Genomic DNA, 12,403 nt, shown 5'->3' on the forward strand with positions numbered 1-12,403 from the left:
GAACATATAACCACCGGATGGGCTGTGGTGCCTCGGTCAATTATTTCTTGTAAAATGTACGCTTTGAATGACTTTGAACATTACCTCTGCCTTGTTGTCCTTATAAGGCTCATTAAAACACCTGTCCTGTCTCCCCGCAGTCTTTTAGCCACAGTAATTGCTCCCAGTTTTATGTCATATTCCTTCCAATGCATCCATGTGTACTCTATTGTTACTTTTTCTCAACCTTTGTGTGACAATGCTTATGAACAAAATGGCTCCCGGAGTTCGCCGTTTAGGCATGGCTGCCAAAAATAAAACACAGCCCAAACTCTATAACTTGCTTCTCCATGCAAGAGCCACAAACACACAATTTTACTTGTATAAACATTTTTCAACTGGTATACATGTTACTTATTATTCATTAGTGAAAATCATCACAATAAAATAATTCAATCCACATTAAAAAAATAAGTAAATTAAAACTGGCAGAAATGTAAACCTCTGATGTAACAAGTAATATGTAATGGAAAGAGCACGTCTGTCAACACTAAGGTGTTGATGAGGTGCAATGTCTGTTAGGCATTGTAAAATATAATTAGAATATTATAGCAATTGCAGGAAACAGAGGTGACATTACGATTGTCTATTCTTTACAGGTTATTTGCTGTATATGTTGGTTCACAAGTAGGTAACCCAAATCACTAAAATATACTTTATTATAATACATGTGATCAGAAACACTCACAAAAGCAGACACAAACTCATACTAAAATAAAAGTTTTGTTGCTGAAGTATGTGTTTCTCTATGAGCCAAGAATGCCGTCCAGAGTTAATAAAGAATATTTTACAAATGCCAAGAAAAACTTCATTCGAAAGAAAATTTTGGTTTTGTTCGGCACAAAAACATGAAAGATGCCAAATGCATCAGTTAAGGTGGGCTATGTTGTTTTTATACCGTGCATCTCGAACACGTTAATGCTGTTCAAACATATTCATGTATCTCAATGACTCTTGTCCGCATAATCCTGCCCTTCTGCTTCCTTAATAATTGTACGCAAATACGTAACTAAGTCTTCGTTTCGTAAGGGTTGCAACATACAAGAATTATATACGAAGAACGAATTTTCAAAATGATGAGGCAATCAACATAGGAGCCATTTTGAAAAGGACTTTCTAGTCTGAACTGCTAGTTTGCGTCCCCCTGTACGGAAGCACAAGCAATCGCAGCCACTTTTCGACCTTTTTGGGCCTCATCTAAGAGATGCATACTGTCTTGCTAGTCACTTTTGGAACTGAGCAAAACATATATGTATATTGTTCTTCCGTGTATGTATGTCACAGAGAGCAAGCCAATGATGGACTGCGGTGCCGACCAGAGTATCTAGCTGTGGATGAAATGCATTGAAGCAACCCATCCCATCAACTTTTTGCATTTCTCTGCATATTGCGTGAGCTGTTGTTGCACATCCACTGTATGGACATTGGCCATAACTGGATGGTGCCATATTAGACAAATTCATGGCTTCTTCAGACCCTGATTTTCGTTTTTTATGTGTTTCACATTTGTCTTTTTCTGCATTTGATTTAAAGGAGTGTGTGGATTTGTCCAACCTTAATTTCCCAATTTATTACTTGTGGTCATCCAAAAAGTGAGAAAGTTCTGTGATCACTGCCACTTGCTCCTGGTTTGGCTGTATAGTCCCTCACCATAGAGTTTGTACCATGTGTCGTTATGCGATTCAACTCAGAGTATTTCCATGGTGCTTGTGAATAGGTTTGTGGCACCTAAAATGACTTTTCCATGGCCTCACCCCACCCAAATCTTTAAAAACGCTACCTACAATACTGCCGAGTTTCTGTTCACACATCAGCATGGAACCGGGGTGTGGGAAACGCCTGCTTTTGCTATGCCTTCACAGGGGCTGTGTATGCTCCAATTCAGGAGTGAGGAAGCATACTCATAATTGGTCCTCATCTCTATTTTTCCCAGCCATGATCGGCTGTACACACATGCTCAGATACACTCAAACACCAATGCACTACACTAGAATCAGTCAACAGTAATATTGCCGACAGACAGGCATCACTTTAGTACAAAATATGAACTTTCCAAGATCTTAGAAAGAACAACCCCACTTACAGTCGGCCACATAGTGTGTGGTAATGGAGGGCCAAAGTACGCGGCAGGCTAACTAATCATACAGCAAAAATGGTAAACTGTGCCGCATAATGCAAACCATCCTGTGGCAGTATAATTTCACTAATTCCTCAATTTATTACATGTTAATATTGTATGGGGATTTGTTCGCCGCCTTAGTTCCAGTTCAACTCTGACTACTACAATCAATAACTAAACGATATCCTTTGAAAAGGGGCTGCCACTGTGTGATATAACTGGTGGCTTTTCTTCAGTAACTTTTGATCCATTTGAGTTAGAAACCCATTTTTTCTAATCTGCAAATTATGATGCAGTTAGTGGATTAGTGGATAGTGTGGGAAGTGAGGTAAATCCATATTTATTTGGAAAAAGCTGTGGCCTTCGTTTTCAAGTGTTTATTCACTACAGGATGTGATATAAACACCACATGGAGTAGTTTTTTGTTTAAGCAAAATCATATCCGATTTTTGATGAAAATCGCTGACCGCCGACATTAAAAAATGCCGCAAAAATGTCAAACATAGTTACATTCCAAATGCTGCATCTTTTGACTGTTTATGGTTTTGGACGCGGATGATCACTGCGGCAGCTAAAATAAGCGTGTTTAGAGTCCTATAGAAGCTCCAATATGCCAAAACACAAGATTTTGAGTTTTAGTAAAAGTCTATGAAAATGGCCTGTTTGCTCATTTTAAGGCCTTAAAAGTGTTTATTTACTACGGGGTATGATAAACAACATTTGGAGTGATTTACAGTAAGAATCCAAATGAATCGTCTGATGTCTAAATCATTCTTCTTTAGAAGTAATAGTTCCCAAAGGCAACCAGCACTGTCTCACACGTTATAAAAAAAGAGATGGAGTTAGTAAACTTAAGCTGTTTGTTGTGACTATACCCTTCCATCTGTTGCAAACAACGGTCAGTTCCATGGGACTAGCAATAATTATTGCAGTGGCACTGGTGACCATGGGGTGAGATGTCCATTGTACTCAGCCAGGAGTCACGGAGGCCAGCGTCACACACATGCGTTAGGGATCATAACACCATTTCTCCTTTATTAGAAAGTTTATTTTAAGTGCGGTCTTCTAGGAATGCTGGAATAGCACCATGACTGGTATTGACTTCACGTGTCAATGTACAAGCAGGTCTACTTGGTAATTTGGATAAAGCAACATGGATATGTGATGAGAACAAATATCACACACAACACTAGCTTGTTTGTTACTGTTCATAGAGCACCATATGACTATTATTTGTAGTATATACCATTCCTCCCTCACGCTGATCTGTAAATGACGACCCTTTGTTTCTCTTCATCAGGTAACCCACCAGTTGCTCATGAGGAGGAGGAAGAGATGGACTTGGAGGGCCAGCAGACATCACCAAAGAGGAGACGGGTACAAGGGGAGCCTTCTGGACCTGGCAGAGCAACTGGTGAAGAAAGGAGGGGTGTCCAGCAGCCTTCAAATGACAATGCCAGGCATGGGATTCACCAAGGAAATACTGAAGTAGGTGAGAGTAGCCGTTCAGGAAATGGAGGTGCGAGGGACCATCCAGGAAACTGTGATGCCAGCTCAAAGGACTACCCAAGGTATTGTGCTGCAAGTGAAAGTGGCTATTCAGGAAATGGTGATTCCAAGGAGGCGGACACTTCTGAAAATGACACTGACCGAGAAGATGGCTCTGCAGGACAGGTATCTGTGAAGCAGGCTGAGTCCCCACTGCACAAGTTCCAGGCTTTTTGTGCCACAGGAGATCCCTGTCATGAGACAAGGGTGAACAGAACATCTCCTTCCACTCAGGAGCATGCAGCCTTTCCAAGGAGGGAGGAAGAGAGCCCCTCAAGATTAGAAGCTTTTCCTGTGCCTACCTACAGGAAGAGGAGGAACGTCTCAAAGGAACGCGGTCACAACTCTGCAGACACACCTTGTGCTCCCAGGAATGGGGAAGGGATGAGGGATTGGCTAGGGAGACTGGCAGGACAGGCACCCACTTGGGCAGAGACCCTGGCAGGCAGTCAGGCCTCTTCCTATGCCCATCCATACATATACCCTTTTCCAGTTGGTGGCTTGGAGACCAAGGGCATGCTCATGGCAGAGAAGCCCACGAGAGCCCCAACAGTGGGAACTCTTCCTGGTGTCCACCCACCGCAGGAGGATACCAGAACACATGAAGCTCTGCGTCGACTAAGCGCCCACTGCCACCTTATCACTGGGGTCAAACTTTTCGAAGGGCACCCATTGTTTGGACCCACGCTGGATTCAATGAGTGGTCTCGAGGAGGCACCCTACTCTGGAAGCCCAGGCTCAATACCCCGTTCCTCTCTTGGGAGCTGCCCACCCGTCTTGGAGGATTCTCATTTTGTGTCAGCTAACTGGCACCTAGGGCTCTACCCACCAGCTTGGAGCCACCCTATAAACCACATAAGACCCCATCACAGAGCCAGTGTCCAGCCTGCTCCGGAGAACGTCCTCTCTGCCAGGAGGAAGGTATGGTTAAAGAGAGTACTAGGGATAAGTGGCAAAGGCATTTTTCTATCTGTTAATAGTCATACATGCAGCGAGACAGGTGAAGTGGTATGTGATGTCCCTCTGTACACACCACATATACTCAGCTACAAGAGCTTAGTTATGCGCTAGTCAGTAATGAACCCCTATTGGTCTATTTGAAAGCAGCAGTTACACACGAAATCAGAGAAGCAACCTAAATCAAATATCAAAAGAGCACTTGCAAGTAAGCAGTCATAGACCTGCTGCATAAAAAAACAAGCAGCAGCTGAGCAGCCCCAGTAACAGTCATGGAGCATTAAATTCACAGGGGAACCCAAAGAGACAGCTTTCGTGTCATTGCACACAGTGTCAAAGAGCAGCACGCTGACAGTACCTTGTAGCATACACAACAGTGACTGTCAGTCGAAGAAGCAGGCTCACATAAGCAAGACCGGAGGGCATTTATACAAGCAACCACCAAACTACTACACCAGAGGTCTTCAAACATTATTTTTTTTTAGAGCTCGAGCAACCCCAGCAAATGATTTTGAATTTGGGTCTTACAAAATTACCTAGGCTGCTTTGGGTTCCCAGTCTGGCCCTGACCATGCTTTCTGAATAACCTCAATTGTTGGGAGAACTGCTGGGCTGTCACCAATATAAAAAGAAATGGCAGACGTGTTGTTTGTGAAATAGCAGAATGTCGTCACTCTCTGTAAGTTAGCAATGGCTGAAGTGGGGTGACCCATGCTGTATGCTGTATTAGGCAGAAGAAAATATTAATGACACAATAACAGATTAATGGATGAACAAATTATTTACCTCGTTATTAATATTGAAAGATCTTACTGGGAGAACATGGAAGTGAATCTTTATTACTAGTTAATGTCTGTGTGTCTCCCGGGCTTCAGCGGGTAACACTTCAAACAGTGGGTGACAATGGCAAGAGCCTCATAGGCTCACATGACTGTGGGAGGGGACTTTAACCTGGTACTAGATACACACCTGGACAGAGCCAGCTTGAAAGCAGACGTGGAAGCGACAAGAGAGCAACTGGAGAGTTTTACTCAGGCGTTGAGGCTGTGTGATCTATGAAGGGCTGTACATGGAGAAGAGAGGGGAATTCCTTCTACTCGGGGGGCCATGATGTTCACTTTAGGCTGGACTACTTTCTTTACAACTAATAACACACTACCCAGATTCGTATAAGTAGAGTATTTGGCCCATGGAATTAGCGACCACTCACCTCTAAAGGTGACGCTAAACACGAATGTGAGCCTGCCCTGGGCTTGGTTGAGGATGGAGGCATAGGCGGTCATTCTGACCGCGGCGGTCGGCGGTCGCCGCCCGCCAAGCGGTTCCCGCCGAAAGACCGCAGCGGCCATTCTGGCTTTCCCGCGGGGCCGGCGGGCAACCGCCAGAAGACCGCCGGCCGGCCCAGCGGGAAAGCCCCTACAACAATGAAGCCGGCTCCGAATAGAGCCGGCGGAGTTGCAGGGGTGCGATGGGTGCAGTGGCACCCGTCGCGATTTTCACTGTCTGCAAAGCAGACAGTGAAAATCTTTGTGGGGCCCTGTTAGGGGGCCCCTGCACTGCCCATGCCAGCGGCATGGGCAGTGCAGGGGCCCCCAGGGGCCCCACGGCACCCGTACCCGCCATCCTGGTTCTGGCGGTGGACACCGCCAGAACCAGGCTGGCGGGAAGGCGGTCGGAATCACCATGGCGGTGCTGCAAGCAGCGCCGCCATGGCGGATACCCTGGGCCAGCGGGAAACCGGCGGAAAACCGCCGGCTCCCCTTTTCTGACCGCGGCTTTACCGCCGCGGTCAGAATCGCCCAGGAAGCACCGCCAGCCTGTTGGTGGTGCTTCCGCCGCCCTCCGCCATGGCGGTCATGGACCGCCAGGGTCAGAATGACCCCCATAGCGTCTAACGAATAAGACAGAGGTTAAGCATCTGGACCAGGCCTCCAGGCTCTATTTGAAAAAATAACATTGAAAGATCTAGGCTAGAGGAAGACCTAAAAAAGATCCCACGCATATCGCCCCTTCATTTCTCTCCTAGGCCGTTGCACCGAGGCTCCAGGGGTGCAGACCCTCTGCTTCTGATTGACAGCCAATAAGCACCCTTCTACTTATATACATTTCCATTCCCTTTCCCTTAAAACTTTTAAATAAATACACATTGGAAACGTGTCTAACATGCAAGTTGTGTTTCCAGGCCTTCTTTTTGAGCCACTGGCAGAGTGCTTCTCCTCTGGACCATGGTCACGACTCTATGCTGATACATTCACTCCCACTGGATATGCAGTCACAGTCACAACACCATAGTGGGGCTCCTCCTACAGTTTGAAGACCTCTGTTCTCCAGGCTAACGTCATGGACAGCAGGTGCTGACCACCACAGTCACAGCGCATTTGTACACACAGGCAGTCGCATAACAGCACACAGGTACTCAGTAGGGTTGCCACTTTTCCCAGATTCCACAAAGGCTCACGATGGTGCTTAAATAAAACTTTATGTAATATCATCTGTATTCATTTTTAATATAGCCTTTCTTTGTTTACTTTAATTATAAGTTAGGGATCATTAAAGCAGCTGTAGAGCACGTTAAAGTGTTTTTTGCTTATATTTATTATTTAATGTGTGCACTGATTAAGGAGCAAAACGAATGGCTTCAGATAATTTTCCAAAATGTTCGTACTGGGCCGGACATTAAAATACAGGTCATGCCGTAAAAAACCCTAGCACTCAGAGAAGGGCAAACGCACACTATCTGTACAATTCTTGTGGGTCAGATTTCAGCAATTGTCGCAGATTAGATGCCTCACCTCCATCTTTCAAGAGAGTTTTTGGTCTAATTTCTGCTTCTCCCTCAGAGTGCTGAACATTTTTGCTCCAGTGACAAGTACTTTTGCTCCAATTTTGTCTAACTAACCAGATCAATTCTGGGAGGCCTCACTTACAGGGACTTTACTATAAGCAAGGCTGCCCTACTTTTAAAGTGATTTTGGTGTAATCCTGAATTCCAGGGGTAAACAAGGAGTATTCCAATTTACTTCTTGCATACCCACGAACCTCAAGAATAAGCTAAGGTTACTACAAAAGCAAGGCCCTGAAGCATGAAAAGGTTTTATCCATTCTGTAGCTATGGGAAAAAGCATTGGTACATGAGGGCATAAGATCTTGCAAAATATTGCTGAATCAGGCCCATAAACTTCATAGACTGATGCGTGCATGAATACATTTTACAAATTGCAGCACCTTACTGGTGCAAAACTGGTTATCAATGGTGCAAATATTTTAATCTTGGCCATTTGATACATTTTACAGAAACTGGTTGAGTCCATTATTAAGACAGTAGTACTACCACAACAATCTCCCAGAAAAAGACCTGGGAGGAAATGCCAGGTGGTGGGGAAAAATAAAAGTCAAAATGTAAGACACCTTTACTGAAAAACATATAGATGGCATTCTACACATATAGGGCCTAAGAAGGGCAGAATAGAGAAATTTCGATTTTTTTGGTAAAGAACTTTCTTTTTGTTGTGTGAAGAAATTGTGTATATAACTTTATAACATTTTCTCTTTTTTCTTCCTGTCCTCTTTTGTACTTCTTTCACTCCGTAAATTAGCTCTTCCTTTCTGGTATTTCTATTTTATATCCTGTTTCATTGTTTTCTTCATATAGTAGTTTGATTTTTCTCCTGTTTCTCTTATTTTTATGTTTCCTCTTTTTGTTGATCCCTGCTTATAACTGAATGTATTCTTCCCACATTTCTTTCTTCCTTCACTATTGACTTTCATCCTCGATCTTTCATTTCTCCCTTCACCATCATACTAATTTCCCCTCTCATACTAACTGCCTGTTTGTCTTTCTGAATCCTGTCCCAGGAGTGCTCCAACAGGAGGGAGAGTGTGCTACATCCTCCGGCTAAAGATCCCAGATTCTCACCTGTCAAGACTGCCCCAGGGTTGGGTAGCACTGTCCACACCACCGGATCTGAAGAGGACCGGCTGCCCCAATACGGCCAAATGGCGGCACTGCCCTATTTGGAGTATCCCCGTGGGCCCAGCTGGAGAAGCGAGGCACACCACTTAGACAGCAGGACTCCTCTACCTCGAGCGAAGACCGCTGGAAGCGATACCCAAAGCTATAGGCCACTGCATCTAATGGAGCACAGCCTGGTGGGGTCGGAAACCTCTGTTCCGGCTTCCTCGGAGCTGCAGGTCAGTTCTCCCCACGAGCCAGCCTCTGTCTCTTCAGAATCCAAAGAACATGTGCGTTCCCAATCGGCAAACCAAAGTATAACATCTGGTTCTGCACCAGGAGACCGGCTCCCAGTGGTCTACGAGACTGTTGAAAGCCGCCGTGCCACCATATTTGCCCACAGTGGGCCAGGTGCGATGCTCCTACCAAATCATAGCCAAAGGGATGGCCCGTCTGAGCACCATGGAATGCGAAGTGGCAAATACACTGGGCGCTCTGTGCCAGGCAGCTGCAGGGATGGGGAACCCTGTGGCCCAATGAGCACAAGGACTCCTGTGGAGGAAGGAAGTAGGTCAGGACACAGCAGCAAATCTGGAAAGTTGGTGGCATGTGCCAACCCTCCACGAAACCACACTAAGATGAAGCAAACATGGCTTTCTAGGCACTCAGAGCAGTTCAGCGGTCACACCACCAACCAGGGATTCCGGAGTGGCAAAACACAGAAAGAAGATCAGATGGACAAGAATGTGGATGAGAGAGGCCTCCAACAAGCAGCAAAGAGGCCTTGTGACTGCATCTCTGAAGAAGAGCCTAGAGGGTCCCCCACTGAAGCAAAGAGAAGTCGTCCAGGGGAAGCACAAGCTGGTGGTGATCTTGAGGAGTCAGGAGCAGAGCCCAAAGACATTGTTGAACCAAAATGCAGTGCAGACCTGGGGGATGGCACTTGTGCACCAAGAGGTAAGAGGGGATGATGGGGTGGTCAGGTGGATAACATTAGACAAAAAGAAGAGGAATTGATCTGCTTTCATGTGAACTCCTTGCTAACCCAAATGGTCCATTTGATACCCCACTTACGGCCCCAGTGTCATCCACAATCAAGAAACATACATCTCAGGTGTGCTTTGCACTCTTGTCCACTGTGCATGCCACAATACCTTCCCTCTAACTCGCCACCTACCAGAGCCAGAAGCCTGGTTTCTTCTAAGTCAGTTAGTGGAATCAGAAAGATAGGAAAGATCACAATGTTTTCAACAAAAAGATCTTTTTCGTACTCGAGCATTAACTGGGCACTGCCGAAAGAGTTTATGCAATACAAAATGTTTGGAAGTCAGGGCATAAGTATCAAACCACTATTAAAAGCTACTATTGGGACAGGAATGTGCCCTATATGGTGTACAGTCGAGTTCCATGCCCTGATTGCTTAAATGCAAGTATCTGCTGTTCTGGGTTTTTGATTTGCTACTGAAGCCTCGTTCTAATCTAGCATGTGTGCTAAGGCCTAGGCATGTCCCTTGATAAGAGTCCAGACCTAGATCGGTCCTGAGACAGGGGACCAGGGGATCCCCATTTCTCTCTTGGGTTCAAGCACCTAACGGGGAGGTGGCAGCATACCATGATACCCAGTGCTGTAGTGATCCTAGTGTGACCAAACCTTTTTATCTGTGTCACAGGAGCAGTGGCCTACTGACCTGCTTGTGTAAAGTTCTGTTGCTACAGATGAACCCGGTTCTCTGTGCCATTATCCCAAGCACATGCATTTTTACATATATGTGTGGTTTATGTGTTACACCGTGTGTATGTTGTGTATGTCTTGGATGAACCAGAATGAAGGAGACCTATGGCTTCCATTTTGGAAGCCCCCAGTTTCTCATGTGCAGAAGATAGGGATAAGGATACCTTCCCAGAGTGGAAATGCATGGGTGACGTTTCTGAGACTGGAGGGAGGAGACCTTGCCATTGAAATTAGGAGAGGGAAAAGCTCACCTCAGAAATTCAGTGAGGTAATATTGCTGCAGAGAGTTGTTGTTTAGCCTCCATGAATACTGCTTCAATGGATGTTAGGGGTGAAGGGTGGGACTGAAGTTGCTGTTGTCAGAGTGTGAAGGGTCTTTCAGAAAGAGGTCAGCAGTTTGTTTTTCTTCTTGATAACTGTCAGGTGTGGCTGTGATCGCTAGGTGCAGAACGCTCACACCTCTTTGTAACTTGGTTGTGGGTGCTCCAGCCTGGAGACTACCCTACTATGAGAAGCATCACCTTAGAAAAGGCTGAATCTGGAAATCACCCTGCGAATGACACATGAAAGAAGAGACCCGCGCTAGTTCGGAAAGTGAAGAGAGTGAATACACATCCTCTGTCTGTTCTACCTGCATAATGGTGTTAGCAGTTGACCTGCTTATTGTTACAGTTCCATGTTCCATTAGACGGAGGAGGAGGTGCTCCACAGAGTTCCCAGTGAACTACTGTTCAACCAGGAAGAGTCTGCTTAACACCCAGCTCCTCAGAGGTTAAGGGACATTACCTGAAGTCCGACCTAGTAGAACAGCTGTTTCTTATCCTGGAATGCCAAAAGGAACCTGCCTGGAAGAGAGAAAGATCGATCCAATCCTTTAAGAGAAGCAGACTACTGGCATGGGCAAAAGTAGTTGACCCCAGTGCAGTGGATCTGTCTAACAGAGACTCATGGATGCATGATTGGCATGTTCCACACTCACAGCCTGTCACCACTGCCACTGAGGAAGATTCACAGTACTATAGAACTATTCCAGAGCGATTTCTGCTCCAACTTTGTTGTCACAGCCGAAGCACATGCCCAGAAGCATGCCCAAATAGTCTGTGCCACTGAAGAAGAGACTATTGCTGATTTGTGACTCGCCAAATGTGCCTTAATTTATTTTGGTGTTGCAGGCGTGGCACTTGCCCCAAGTGTGCGTGAGGGCTCTGGGTCACTGAAGAAAAAGATGTTTACAGGCTGTGGCACTTGCCCCAAGCTAGAATGCACTTGTATTTTGGGTCAGCCACGTGGCAGTTGCACAGAAGTATGCCATCTTGGAATACGCCACTGGAAGTGAGCTGCATTACTGAGGCACTTCTCTCTATGTGCCTATAAGGCTGCCGAAATGCTGACCGTAAGAATGCCTGATACGACCCAACTGTTGTTCTCGGATGAGAAATCAGGTTATTACACTGATGGGTGTCTGTTGAGTGCTGATCCTATTGCACCCCCACATTAACCTCCCTGAGAAGCCTATGAATGCTTGCCATCTCTATTGAAAGTCAAGGGCTGAAGTTCTACTTGTGCCAGTTTGTTGACCTAGGGCCTAGGACATCAGAGGCAAACAACCCCAGTCCCAACAGCTGTGGCCCAGTAACTTTTGCTTGCCCCCCCCCCTTCCCCCGACCCTCCTTAAAGAGGGGTCTGACAGATTTCTTGAGATGAGTTGTCTCAGTTGTTCTACAATTCCGGTTGGTTAGGTAGTTTCCTCAGCTTGTACCTTAAACGGACTCGGCCACAGGAAACGAGGGGCCCTCGCCCAGGAAGGTGGTGCATTTGGAAGAAGGCAGAGACCAACCCTCATGGGAGGAGGTCCTTTGAGAGTCCCCGAGTCCCCACTGTTCCCCTATCCTGAGGACTTGCTCAAATTTCGATTTAGGAAAACCACCAACATTCAAGCACTCCTGCAAAACCACATGAGCAGGAAATCCCTCCTTTCTGCATCTGCTTCCTGATATCAACATCCTATGATCCCTAGCTGGTGACTGTGATGGCAGAGCTCCTCCTCTCTCCCGTG

At 45.9% G+C, this 12,403-nt stretch overlaps 1 protein-coding gene across 3 annotated transcripts in view; it reads left to right on the forward strand.

Annotated features, from left to right (window-relative positions):
* HR (HR lysine demethylase and nuclear receptor corepressor) overlaps window positions 1-12,403 on the forward strand; it is a 316,649-nt gene that overhangs the window by 119,585 nt on the left and 184,661 nt on the right. For all 3 annotated transcript variants that reach the window (XM_069213971.1, XM_069213973.1, XM_069213972.1), the window contains exons 3-4: window positions 3,459-4,627; window positions 8,519-9,572. In XM_069213971.1, coding sequence (XP_069070072.1) covers window positions 3,494-4,627; window positions 8,519-9,572 — 2,188 coding nt within the window. In that variant the 5' untranslated portion in view covers window positions 3,459-3,493. The remainder of the gene's footprint in view (window positions 1-3,458; window positions 4,628-8,518; window positions 9,573-12,403) is intronic.

Source organism: Pleurodeles waltl, chromosome 11 (assembly GCF_031143425.1).
Source record: "Pleurodeles waltl isolate 20211129_DDA chromosome 11, aPleWal1.hap1.20221129, whole genome shotgun sequence".
Taxonomy (NCBI): Eukaryota; Metazoa; Chordata; class Amphibia; order Caudata; family Salamandridae; genus Pleurodeles; species Pleurodeles waltl.